A 14809-nucleotide genomic window follows, 5' to 3' on the forward strand; every position below is an offset into this window, starting at 1 on the left:
CTAAAGAGAACATCAGTCATAGTCTTTCGTCCGCCATGTGTGATTGGCTAGCTCAAGCAGTCGTCAAAATTTGTTAGAGTCAATAAAATGAATTACTCAATAAATAAAATAAATACATTGACGCCTTTCGAGTAAACCAATAAAATGAGAGGGCAAGAAGGATGTTGGTATGTTTATTAAATAAATTAAAAAAAAAAAAAACGCATAATACGAGTAACGAAGTCACGCTATCTGATAACAACACGGTGTACGATTTCCATAATAGTCGTCAAAATAAAACTCATTATAAGTAAGTGGAGATCAATGAAATAACCCTTATACTTCTACTAAAAACAAAAACTTCTTCCAAACTTATTCTGTCAAAAAGTACTGCGAAAAGGGAACCTCAAAGAAAAAAAAAAGAAATAGAAATGAGTAACTAAAGACAATATTAGCAAAATATAATTTTTAGAATACAGAACATAAAAGAAATATTTGTGACGGTCAAGTGGAAACCGAATTTAAATCGTTTGACAAGCTTCTTAAAAGAAAAAAAAAACGAATACCTTCTTTATAAACAATGGTAACAATATGGAAGGTAATCTGATTGAACGGTTAAAATCGATGTTTCTATCAGAAATTTTGAAATCCAGTGTTCGAAATTCTTCAATACAAATTATTGTGGATTCCTGAAAAAAAAAAAAAAAAAAAGCAGTTTTTACAGGAACAGAATTTTGATTTTGATTCAGAATCAAAACATTCTGATTCTGAATCACAATTTTTTGATTCAGTCAATTCAAATATTTTCTGTGCAACGACAAAATGCCTTCGAGGCATTTTGTCGCCTATGAGGCAGGTCTGTTATGTCTGTAAATCGCAAGTTTTCTCTGCCCTGTTTGTTTGTTTGTTTTCGAAATAAAAAACCTTCCATCTCTGTTTAAAATGAAGATAAGTTTCAAAAGATGTTACAAAAAGTTCTCCGCATCATAGAAGAGGGTCTAATGCAGGCTGATAAAGAAAGGAAAACAAAGGAGGTGGGCTCATATAATAGTCACACTCAAAGTACGTCATGAGCATTTCATTTAAAACCATGATTTGGTTACTTTAATCATCTCCATCGAAGGATGGAGATGATTAAAGTAACAAAAACAAAGTTTTCAAAAATTAAAATACATCAAATTAATATTATATGTCCTCCACAACATTTTCTATCATTGTTCAAGATCTAATGACGAACGGTATATAGGACACGAAGAAATTGATGACTTTTTCAAATGGAAGTAAATTAACTATTTTCATATAGTAGTGGTATGAAATTTCCGTCTGCAACAGTGAAACAGGCCATATAACACCAATTAACAGGCGTTGCAGATTATTTAGGTAGCATTAATCGCCTTCTCAGAACATTACGTTAGAGAACTTAACAAAACGTCAAGTTCTTCAGATTTAGAACAAGTCAAGTTAACAGATTTAGTTAACTGGCCGCGAACAGATCAGATGCTAAAAATTAATGTTAATTTGGTCAAGTTACCGAGAGCTAGACGAAGTTCTAATAACATGGTGTACAAAAAGGGTGATATAGATGTGGGCAGTTTACGATGAACGAAAATACTTCACAACATTTGGTTAGTATTGATTGGAATTACGGAAGAGTTAAATGACTATAATATGCTTTTCAGCTGTTTGTATTCTTCGGACTTTTTTTTTTTTTTTGGTTTATGGGTGTAGAAGAAAACTCATTACCGACTGATTATATTAAGACAGTCCGTATACATCCTTAACTTTTAGACTAGATTGTAATTTACGTATTTTCCACCAAAAAAAGCAATGCCACGTTCTCCTCGAATGTGCTACGGAGATATGTATACCTACAAGGATCCATTAATAATGTTTGAAAAATACTCTCTAAGAAATCAAAATTACTGCTTTCTTTTAAGAACAGGATGCTTTTTAAAAATAGTTCTCCTTGGGTGTTCCCAGATATCTATTTATCTGTTCACACGATATGGAGAAACCTTCCCGGCTTCTGTTGGACATATACAGTAAGTGCCTGCTCATGTAGAAGATCTGATCGGCATTGTAGAGTATTGTGTGTCATCATGTCTTGGCAGGCCTTGTAGACAACCAGATTTGTGGGTAGGTATCTTGTAGAAAGCGGCTATTGCCGGATTACAGGATGGAGCATTGTAGATCATGTAAGAAATGCTGGTTCGAAACCGGTTACACAGCAAGAACTGAAAATATCTGCTAATACTATGAGGACAAATCCATCATCCTTTACAGAAAGGAATCTATCTTGATGGGAAAAATGTTTTGTTACGTGCAGAAAAGGAAGTACAATTCTTATTGTGGTTGCAACTAATGCATGCTTATTGGTTACTGCTACAATAGATGGTTGTCCACCGGTGGGAAAAAAACAGAATTGATGACTTAACTTTATGGGTGTAGAAGAAAACTCATTACCGACTGACTTATATTAAGACATTCCGTATACATCCTTAACTTTTAGACTAGATTGTAATTTACGTATTTTCCACCAAAAAAAGCAATGCCACGTTCTCCTCTTTGGGAGCATCTTCTAATTAGAAGATTCTCCCAGCTGAGCATCTTCTGATTCTGTGAAGACTATGGTTTGTCTCTGAGAGCATTATGCAAACAGCTACAGTTGTGCTCAAGAGAAGGGAGGTGAGAAGCACTTTTATTAGTGAGTTTTGTTTTTGCTTCATCTCCATTTCATACTCTAATTTTCTCAAGAAGTGCTTGTAAAGCATTTAGTCCACCTTTGAACCAGCGTTGTTTCCAAGTGACTTTTTTTTAATGTTTTGTTTCGCAATTTGCTGGGATACACACACACACACACACACACACACACACACACACACACACACACACACACACACACACACACACACACGCACGCACGCACGCACGCACGCACGCACGCACGCACGCACGCACGCACGCACACACACACACACACACACACACACACACACACACACACACACACACACACACACACACACACACACACACACACTCCGAAATATGCTTTAGCGAATTTCAGAGTTATGTTCAGCGAATATAATAATTTTTTTCAGGAATCTATCCTCATTTCCTCCTAATATTTCAGGAGTTGATTTGTTTTGCTTCGTCATGTGACTAGATGCCAAAGCCAATAAATGAACTCTGTCTTGTTACTTCCTCCAAAGGATGCCACCGTCATCTATTTATCGATCTTATTTTAATTTCAGCTTCCCATTTGATCATCTGTCTAACTCCTAAAACCACGCGTCTCCTAGGCCAAATATCCGCGATGAATGACAATCTGGTCACATATGACAGCGCATATGAAGACATCATAACTCCAAAATATGCTTTAAAGGCAGAAAATGAATTAGGAGAAACCCCGCCCAAGAGAGAAGAAGCTCTTGCCGAATTCAGGAAAATGGTGAGAAGTAAGTAGTATATCCACGAAACATTAATGAAAACTTAGAGTATATTATCGCTGTGTAGAGGTGAAGGATTTTTCTTTTATTATTTTTCTATTTTTATTTGTTTTAACGTAATCCAGAAATCTAGAATTCTAAAGAAAAAAAATGGAATTCTTTCAATCCGCTTCAGACCTCCAAATAAGGGGGTTGGTAGTCTCAAATTAGCGATAAAATACTTAATTACCTTTTCATTCCTATTCTATGAATAATTCCGTTCTTTTATTAGGTTGCGAAGAATCTTAATTAGTATTATTGTATACGATGTGCAGTGCGAACATCATCATCATCATATTATATTATCATCATAATATTGTAGTTTAGCCAAATCGCTTTTCGTCATTCCTTGAGAGATTTAGCCAAATTTTCCAAGGTGATTTTTTTAACCGGATTTTTCAAATTCAAGAAGCATACATTCGCTGCTTCCCCGCTTTTCCCACTCTCTGCAACTTTTTGGCCGGCAACATTTGCTGCATCATTTATATTAATAGCCAATACGATGTCAGATTTGACTTTTAGACAAAAGCAACTGCAGAAATCTTATAACATTATTAGATGATGGAAGTGCATTTCGAGCATTTGATAAATATCTATCTGCAAGTCACTGGAGTGATTACCGGTTCAGAATTTACTCGTCATTCCGTCTTGCAATTGTCCCCCCCCCCCCATCTCTCTTTTCATCTTATATGAATGCTCTTTCTTTCTACATTCCTTGATCTTCTTATTTAAGTTGAAATTATGTGATCCTTTTCTAATATCTTCATTTTTATATTTGGTCTAATATTTGTGCATCTATTAATTGTTCTTAAAAACCTCATTTTAGTATTTTACTTTCATCTTCTTTTTTAGAGGTACATATTTCTGAATGATATGGTATACAGGAAATAACCGTTAGTTTATAAAATTGAAGTCTTGTTTCTAATTCAATTGTTCCACACACTTTCCTAAATTTCTTTATTTTTTATATATACTCGTACACCTTTGCCTTTTAAATGAAAACAATCACTTTGGACTCTTAGTGAACAAAGGCTCTCCATTTCACTCGGCCTCTTGTCTTTTCTTTCAGCAATTGTAGGTCGAAGTTGGTAAGTTCCTTTTATGTTGTCCATCCAACTCTTTTGTGGTGTTCCTGTCCTTCTTATGCACTCGGTCTTCTCCCAACGTATCTGTCTTTTCTAATGATTCATCTTCTCGAATAATATGTCCAATGTATATTAACTTCTGCTTGTGATCTGCCTCGAAGGAGCATTCTGACTTTATACTCTCTAAAAAATTCTTATTGGTCATTCTTGCAGTCCATGAGATCCTTAATAGTCTACTCCATTCCTATAGCCCATAATTCAAATGAATTAGTTGGATTTCTGTCTTTCTTCTTAATAATGCAGCTTTCACATCTCTATCGAAATACCATTGTTTTGACAGGTTTAACATTACTTTTTCCCCATGGCTATCTTTCTTTTAATTTCATCTTCACATTTACCATCATTTCCGATTCTGTACCCCAGTAAATCATATCTCCTACTATTTTTAATTTGTTTGAATTGCCAGAACTCATCACTTTTGTTTCGCTGATGTTTAAATTAAGCCCGGATTTGTTAATTCCCCTCTTAATCAATAGAGTCAACCTTCCTTAGTTTCTACCATAATGGTTGTATCATCCGCATATCGTAAATTAATTATTTCTTTGCCAACAATCTTAATTCCATCTGTTTTTTTCTGTAAGTTAGCCATTATCGTGATGTATTCACTATAAATATTAAAAAGATAGGGCGACAGTATATAACCCTGCGAATCACATTTTCCGCTTGAACACTGTTTCTGCAAAATTGTTTCCATTGAAGCTTCTTTACTGGAGGTTATCATACAGCTCTCTTATCAAGAGAATTAGACTCGGATATTCCCATTGATGTCGTTACGATCCACAATCTGTTTGATCCACGCAATCAAAAGCTTTCTTATAATTAATAAAAACAGATGAATACTTCCTTCTGAACTTCTCTTGATCTTTCTCAATCCATCTCATTTTTGCTATTTGGTCTCTAGTTAGAATGCCACAAGAGAATGCCACAAAAACTGCCTGTTCTTGTGGCATTTCTCTATTCACACATGGCTCCACCCTTTGTTGGATCACTTTCAGCATAACTTGATTTGCATGTGAAATTAAAATGATGTTTTTGTAATTCTTACAGTTTCCGGGATTTGATTTTTTAAGAATTGGTATGAATATTGATGTTTTTCAATCTCTAGGCCAGTATATTTTCTTCCAAACCAGTTGACAAATTTCAGTTAATATATTCACTACTTCATCCCTGGCCCCTCTCAATAATTTCACTGACACTCCATCAGCTCCAGGAGTATTTCCTTTTGCAGCTGTTCCATTGCTGATATCAATTCACTTTTCATTATCATGGATTCCTCGACAAATTCTCTCATTTCAAATTCCCTTTCAATATTAATATATTTCTTGCATAAATATCATACATACTCTGCATACTCTTTCCATCTTTTTTTCACTGCGTCTTCTTCCATCAAATTTCCTGAATTACTTTTTTACGACTCGTAAACTAGGTACAAACGTTCCTGCAATTACTTATCTTTCCTGGCCTGTCCCTGGAACTCTGCACTTAGTTGTCTAACCTTTTTTTTTGCTTCTCTGAAGTTTCATTTTGTCTTCTTTCCTCAGCTATTTGAATAGCTTTTTCTGACAGCCATTTACAGTCTTTCTTCTATTATCGTACATTTTGTTCTTCCCACAGTTCTTCTAATTCTCAAACTTTTTAATTTCTTTTCGACTTCTACTTTAAATGCTTTATTTATATACTTCAGCTATTAATATAGCCGCCGTAGCGCAATTTGAAGAATAGCGGAACATTGCGCCCTTCTTTTGGAAAAGATCTGGGTTCGATTCTCGTCGTGACGAGTGGAATCCTTATAGGGTTTTTTCAGTTGAAGGCGAGTTAGCTGATCTCATACGGTGGTAGCAGGGTTTTTTTGATCCGGAAACTCGGGTTTTTCATCCCGCGTACAGACAAATCGATCTTCAGAACACACGCAATTTACAGACAAAAAATACTGTTGTTGGTGATGATGGGCGATAGTGGTAGTAGTGTCGTAGTTGGAGAATTAAGTGGTAGTGGAGAGGATGAGGTGTATTTAGCGAAGTAGAGTAGTGTGACCTCCCAGGACGAGTCTTTCCACTCCCTGGAGGTGTCACGTAGATAATGATAATAATAATAATAATAACAACTCAGATTTGATATTGTCATCATGAAATAATTTATAAATTATAATTATTTACAATTATATATAAATTAGATATTATTATGAAACCAAAATAATTAAACTATGTCACCTGTTATATTATTTAAATCGTCTGTGACTATTTTTGATCTTGATCTTTAAATCCATGATTTTTGTTTTCTTTTGCAAAATTTTGAAGTTGTGTTGTTGGCTTATTTTGTTTAATTCGTAAACTGATTTTTGAAGGTCATCTTCATTGGCTTGTAATATAATCTGATCATCAGTATACAGTATCGTATTGATAACAGTTCTGAATATAATTAGATATCTTGTTTTATAATTAACATTTATCATTAAATATTAATTAAATACAACTTTTTAAAATTATAATTATAACATAACCAGAATAATTAAAATTACATTTATTAAGATAATTATACAACAGATTTTTTTCTTATGGTTTAGGCGAACCAAATCTCCATTCTAGAACGGACGATAGTTTTCTTTTAAGATTTCTTAGAAGTAAGAAATTCAACTGCAAACTAGCCTTCGGCCAGCTGAAGAACTACTACGCTTACCGATCAAAGTATCCTGATATTTATGGTGACCTTTCTCCAAATATTGTAGAAGGCAATTTTAGGGATTCCCACGTGGTCATACTACCATACAGGGAGGCAGATGGAAGAATCATCCTCGTGGCAAGGATAGGTAAGCAGTTTAATTCATACCACGGAGTTTCCGTTGTTTACTGAATCGTTTAAATACTTTTTCGAATGTTTTTCTTTTCTTTGTAAATAGCAGAAATATTTTAAACATTACCTTGCAAAGAAGAATCTAGCTTGATTGCAGGAACGCATACATTAAAAAAAAAGACAAATTCTAAAACTAACAAAGGGGAAGGAATTTTTGTAACTCTGTCGGTTTTGACGGTTCCGAAAAGATCCGGGTTGGATTGTCTCATATAATTCTTCTTTTTCTTCTTCTTCTGCAGCTTCACCCACTTAAGTGGGGTCACTGTTGATGATGAGTCTCCTCCACATCCTCCTGTCTTGGGCTGTCACCACATCCAAGTTCTTCATCCTCAAGTCCTCTTCTATCAGCTCCCTCCATCTCTTCTTTGGCCGCTCATGCTTTCTCCTTCCTTGCAAATCCACCTGCATGACCCTTCTTCCCACATATTCGTTCTCCCTCCTCATTACATGACCAAACCATCTCAACCTTGACTCCTGTATCTTTGCTCCTAAGTTCGTAACTTTCACTGTTCCCCCTTACATAGTCATTTCTCTGACGATCCTTTCTGGTCACACCGCACATCCACCTAAGCATTCTCATCTCTGCTAGTTCCATCCTGCTAATGTTATTTTTCCTCAGGGCCACAGTTTCTTTGATCGGCACCCTCTTATCGCATAACACTCCAGCCATCTCCCTCCAGTTCCTCCAACCCGCATGTATCCTGCATCCCACTTCCTTCTCAGTTCCTCCATCTTCTTCCACTGTCGAACCTAAATGTCTAAAGTCCCTCACCTTCCTGATGACATTTCCTTCCAGCTCCAGATCTGTGTCCTGGCCGCCGCCCACTGTGCAACATATATATTTTGTCTTACTTCTGTTCATTCTCATACCTCTCTCTTCCAGTACTTTTCTCCATCTTTCCAGTTCAGTTCCCGCTTCTTCTCTTGAATCTGCACACAGCAAGATGTCATCTGCATACAATATTGTCCAAGGTGCATCTTCTCTCATCTCTTCCGTCACCACCTCCATCACAATGTTAAACAGAAACGGACTTAATGCTGACTCTTGATGCAAGCCAACTGTTACTTGAAAACTTTTTGTCTGCCCCAGACAGGTCCGAACACTTGTCTTTACATTTCTGTACATCTCCTGCACCAACCTGATATATTTCTCTGGAACCTTCTTCTCCCTCAGACATCTCCAGACTTCTTGCCTTAGCACTCTATCGTATGCTTTCTCCAGATCAATAAATGCCAGATGTAGCTCCTGTTGTTTCTCTCGAAACTTTTCCATCATCTGCCATAACCAAAAGATAGCATCTGTTGTTGATCTACCAGGCATGAAGCCAAATTGTTCCTTTGCAATCTCCACCTCCTTCCTCAATCTTCCATCAAGAATCCTTTCTAGGATGTGTGGGACATCAACTTTATTCCTCTGTAATTTTTACAGTCTTGTGTATCCCCTTTACCCTTGTAGATGGGGAAAAGAGTACTATCCCTCCATTCCTTGGGTATATTTTCCTGTTGGCAAACTTTCATGAACAGGTCCCACAACAGGTCAATTCCCCTTTTCCCCCAGTGCCTTCCATGCCTCCACTAAAATCCTGTTGGAGCCCACTGATTTTCCATTCCTCATCCTCTTCATGGCCTCTGTCACTTCCACTCTACTGATGTTCTGCACCAGCCCCTCAGAAGGCTGCCCATCTTCTCTGTGAGTCCTTGCATTTTCCTCATTCAAAAGTCCCTCAAAGTATATTCTCCATCTGTTTCTTATGTCCAAATCCCTCCATAATACTCTTCCTTCAGCGTCTTTGATCTGCCTCACATGTAAGATGTTTTTTGCTGCTTTATTTCTACATTTTGCTAGTTGGTAAATTTTTCTCTGTCCTTCCTTTGTTTATAATTGATCATACAGATCTTGATATGCCATGGCCTTCGCCTGTGCCACAACTCTCTTGGCTTCTTGCTTTCTCTCTCTGTACACCTCTCTATCCTCTTCCACACTTGACTCATCCCACTTCTGCTTTGTTTTCCTCTTAGCTGTCACTGCCACTTGTACATTATTATTCCACCACCAACTCTCCTTCTGCTCTCTAATCTTTCCAGATGTCTCACCAAGCACCTCGATTGCACAGCTGAGGATTACCGTCAGATTACCAACAGATCAAGATTGGCACAGCAACACAGATGCACAGCAGTCGGTGTTGCTGTGCCACTTGATCTGTTGGAATTACTTTACAATTTGTCACAAATTTAAGATGTTTTCTTCTAGTCAAAAGGTAGACAATTTGTGAACTGTTGTTACCACTCCTAAATGTTATCAAATGTTCTACCCTCTTGTAGAAAAACGAGTTTACAATTGCCAGATCAAAGGCTACTGCAAAGTTCACAACCCTCTCTCCTTCCTGGTTCATCATTCCCACTCTGTGGCCACCATGCACCCTTTCACAGTCTCTATTCTGTCTCCCTATGTGTCCGTTCAAGTCTCCTCTGACAATCACCATCTCATTTTCTTCCAGAACTTCCATCTAACACGATCCAGAACTCATCTTTCTCTTCTGCTGTACAGCCAACTTGCGGGACATATACACATTCTTCTCCAAGACCCAATTTCATTCCCATGATCCTGTCGTTCCTTCTACCCACTTCCAGTACTTCGCCTTTCATTCTGCCGCACACCACAATTCCTACACCATTTCTTCCCTCGTTATTCGCTCCAGAGTAGAACAATTTTTATCCATCTCCCTGTTCCTTTGCCTTTCCCCCATTGTACATCGTCTCCTGCACACATAAAATGTCCAACTTCCCCTTCCTCATCATGTCTGCCACCTCTCTTCCCCTTCCAGTAATGCTTCCAACATTTAGTGTTCCCACTCGCAACATCCTCTCCACCTGCTGGGCTCGCTTCTTTAACCGCATCCGCCCTTGATGCGGTAGTCCTCATCCACTTCTCGCAGCTGTAGAGCGATGTGGCTGCGCGTCGATTAAGGGGTACGCCCTAGCCCTTATATTATTTTCTCTTTGACTCATATGACTCATTTCATCTTTGACTCATAGCTAGAGCTGGCAGTGAAGTTTTACGACCGGATGCCCTTCCTGACATCAACCCTCGCCATTTATCCGGGCTTGGGACCGGCACCTATTGAGGCTAGCTTGCCTCCTTCGGTGGCTGCATAAGACGAAATGACTTAGCAAGATAGGAAAGATTCACCTCTAGCCCTCGAATTCTCTAATAGCATCATGGGGGAGGAGCAAGGAGAGGAGAAAGAAGCAAAGAAAGAAGGGGAGGGACCAGTCTACAGAATAATATAACAGATGTATATTACATGAAGTAAGGCATGGTCCAGCATCAGGTACCTCGGGTTTGCCATGCCGTACTCACTAAAGTGAGCCCTTGAGGTGGATTGTCTCATATAATACAGTATGCAAATAAACTTTGCAAAGGCTTTCAGTTGAAGGTCGGTTAGTCTGCCTCAAAAGGATATGACAAGGTTTTCCCTCCGAGGTTTTCCCGTATGGAATGCAAGAAAAGATGGATTGGATGGAAGCAGCAGGTTCAGTGAGTTAATAATTCAACTGCAATGATGTTGGACAGCTGTTGCTCGTATATTGGGATTCTTGAGTACTGTCTATTCATCATTTAACATAATATAACCTTTTGCCATGGTTTAAAGATGGAACGAGTATTCATTCTGCTTTTGTTTGATCACATGCTCATTTTGATTAGCGAGTTTGCATGCAAAGCTATGGGTTTATATGTCATGTGAGAGTTTAATAAATTGTTGAACTTCATTTTGTTTCATTGCTACATAGTGGTGCTCTGATGTAATAAGAAGTCGCTATTTCTCTATAGAGAAATAGTAGCATTATAGATGTCAGTTCTGCTGAACAGGGCCCATGGAAATACCTGAAAACTATGAGGAAATTGAACATTTGTGAGAAAGGGACTGTGAATAATTTTAAATGTCATCCTCTGGACAGCATCGAAGTTTTTGAGGGGTTTTAGCTGCACCACCGAAAATGTGAGAGCAGCATTTCAAAGTCGAACGGAGTTGGAATTTTTATGGTTAGTAACTGAACACATGAAGAATAACGTGTTCAGTGAAAAAGGATGCAAAATGCTTTGGAAAATGAGCATATACTATAGAAGTGATATGTTTATGTCAGAAAAGGACAGTGTTGTCCATCTGAAAGAGAGATCTGGTCTCAGCTATTGAGCTGAACATTGATAAAGATAAGGGGATAAGTAATTTCTTTTTGCGAGAAAAAACAACCGAAAACAGTGTTTTGCGAGCATCGACCATGACTAGGCTTTAATTGCACCATTACAGGATGATGTGGAGATCTCTGTTTAGGGCACGTATTATACGGTATCTTGAAGCTTGAGATGTTAGAGCACTACGAATTTTGTTCAATGAATAGGATGAGTGCAGTGCTGAGGCCTGAGGAAACACATGTATTAGTAGGTCAGGAAAACCCAAAGACAGAATAACTTCAAAATATCAATCGTTACATGCGGAGAAACGGCTGAGAGAAAACCAATCACAAAGGGTAGAAGGCAGATCATAAAATGCCAATTTGCCGAGAAGCTTTCGATGCCTACCCTATCCAATGCATTTGAAGTGTTCAATGCAGTAGCTCATGTTCCTCCAAGTCTTTTCGTGGCACATATCCAGAGCTGGGCCATATAGGCGATGGAGATCTGCTGGGAATCTTGGCTGGTGGAATCTTTATTTGTGGGAGTGGTCATTGATTAATTGACAGTTTTTCAGATGTTGAAGAAATTGGCTGTTGATGACTTTCGTCATTGCTCCAAATGGAACTAAGGTGATCGCAATAAGTCGATTGGTTGAGACAGACTTTGAAATCGGTTGAATATGGACTTTGTTTCATGCTGTTAGATGTAGAGATGAAAAACGACAGGTGTTAGGTTAGGAATACATCTGTGGAGCAGAACTGGTGGGATATCAAATCTTTTATTTATTGCTATCTAATTAATGACTTCCTCTAGTGCCTAATTTGTGGAAGTATGATCAGCTATTGCTACACTCCATTCTCAATGGAAAGGCCGCATAATTCATTCCCATTTCCATGACACTTGAGTTTCTAAGAGGTTCAAAAACATGTACTTTTTTGAAGCGAAAAGAACCTAATTTTACCCTTTCAAACAAATTCACAATGCAGAAATTTATGAATGTTAAGAAAAAAAAAATCAATCGCGTTCACTTTTGAAGTTGGAAAGTTTAATCCAGGACCAAACATGTAAAAGGGGGGGGGGTCTAATACAGAGCAATGAAAATCGTTTACCATCTGAAGAGGGGGGAATTCAAATCCATAACTCGGTAACAGGGAAAGACCTCTTGACCTGGACAATTAAATCAGCAGAAATGGTCTAAGAAGCATGTCATATACTGCTCGTATATATATATATATATATATGTATATATATATATACATATATAATGGGATTTTTTTTGGCGGGGAGAAAAAATGACCTTTAAATTTTCAACAATAGAGGACGCTGTACCAATTGCATCATTTGCGAATATGTGCAAATGAGAGTTCTATAAAAAGCAGGGTGTACTGCTGACAGCTCGTAATGAATGCATGCAAATTCCCAGTCACTGGGAGTGAAGAGAATTATTTTTATGAAAAGAAAAATGTATTGTTGTGATGCTTGCTTTGGTGGATAAGACATTGTTAGCGAAGTTGTTTTACGTAAGTGGGAATCGGTAGCGGAAGTTTTACGAAAGTTTCGAACGCAGAAAAGAATGAAGAAAAGTCGAGGTCCTATCACTCCTGCCAGAATACAGTCTCTAATACGACGTTTCCAGAAAACTGGAAATTTGAACAAGCGGTGCAAGCAGTGCACAGGAAGCTGCAAGAATCACAGTCATAGCGAAAATGTCACCATTCCGCATCCATTATTTTGCGTAATCATCACACCACCAAAGTAAGCATCGCAGCAACAAATTTTTCTTTTCACAAAAATATTTCTGTTCACCCTTAATGACTGGGAATTTGCACGCATTCATTACGGGCTGTCAGCGGTGCAGCCTACGTTTTATAGAACTCTAATTTGCACGTATTCGCAAATGATGCATGTGGTACAGCGCCCTCTATCAGTGAAAATACGAAGTACCCCCCCTTCCCCCATAGCGATTCACTTTCTGGCAAACCGAATTATAATGTGCCAATTTTTCTAATTTTTATAAATTATTGAAATATCTAGGGACACCCCCCACACACGCACACACTTATATATATTTGTTTAAAGATAGGTAGATAGGTATACCTTTTGGCACGTTCTACCAGTTTATGTTTACACACCTTTGTTAACTAATCCTCCAGAACTTTTAACAATCATAACAATAATGCCAATTGTAGCATTTTGAAACAAATCAATTTTTATTTGCAATCTCATATTCCAGGTCGTTGTAATCCTAGAGAATTCCCCTTTCCTTGTGGTTTACGAGCTACAATACTTACCGCAGAGAAGTACATTGAGAACGAAGTTAACCAGATCACTGGCGTGGTTGTTATTGCCGATTTTAATGGTCTAGGAATGGCTCATCTTGCCGACATTGGAACTCCTCGTGCGCTGTTCAGGACATTGCCTTTGATTCAGGTACTGGATTTATTTGTCACATGCATGTAGACATTTTTGAATTTTTGTTTGTTTGTTTGTTGTTAATCACGTCGCAAAATATTTTCGAGCTGGTAAACACCTAAACGTGATATCATTATAAACGAGGATTGTTTAACTATTTTTTTTATGGGGGGGGGAGTGGGGGTGCTATGGAGAGAACAAGGTTCAGAGAAGGAAACGCTGTACTAAAATGAAGAATATCAGTTACCTTTTCTATCCTTAGGTAGGGTGTAGTATTATATTCTTCATTCGCTACATATTTACTTATTTCTGAAGCAATTTACTTACATTTTCGCCACAGAAATAGGTGACAGATACTTGATAATTAAGGGGTTAGCTAGATGATTGTAGGTAGTTAGGGTTGAACATTTGATATTTTCGTGCTTATCTAAGCATAATTAGAAAAAATGAAAAGATAGAAAAAGCAGAAATAGTATGAGCTCGATAAAGCACAATACAACTGTTACCAGGCTTGGAGTTGTAGGTATATCAGTTTGGTTGCACAACAGTAATGCTAGTCAGTACATGGAGCTTACCTGCTACTGCTGATCGCATTAATTATTATTATTTTGATTTTTAGTAGTAAGTTAGTGAGTCTCAGCTGTGATCTTCTGGTTATTTTTGTTCAAGGTGCTTCGATTTTCTTCTCAATGACAAAAAAATTTGAACAACGAAGTCGGTTTATGCAGTTCATACCATTATTAACTGAGATGGACTAA

At 37.7% G+C, this 14809-nt stretch overlaps 1 protein-coding gene across 1 annotated transcript in view; it reads left to right on the forward strand.

Moving 5' to 3' along the window:
- LOC150106958 (uncharacterized) overlaps window positions 1–14809 on the forward strand; it is a 102710-nt gene that overhangs the window by 4640 nt on the left and 83261 nt on the right. Inside the window, exons 2-4 of the mRNA XM_090393515.1 lie at window positions 3234–3437; window positions 7176–7418; window positions 13873–14069. Of these exons, the coding sequence (XP_090249641.1) occupies window positions 3296–3437; window positions 7176–7418; window positions 13873–14069 (582 nt within the window). The 5' untranslated portion in view covers window positions 3234–3295. The remainder of the gene's footprint in view (window positions 1–3233; window positions 3438–7175; window positions 7419–13872; window positions 14070–14809) is intronic.

This window comes from Typopeltis vanoorti, chromosome 5 (assembly GCF_054136105.1).
Source record: "Typopeltis vanoorti isolate ZY-2024b chromosome 5, IOZ_Tvanoo_1.0, whole genome shotgun sequence".
Taxonomy (NCBI): Eukaryota; Metazoa; Arthropoda; class Arachnida; order Uropygi; family Thelyphonidae; genus Typopeltis; species Typopeltis vanoorti.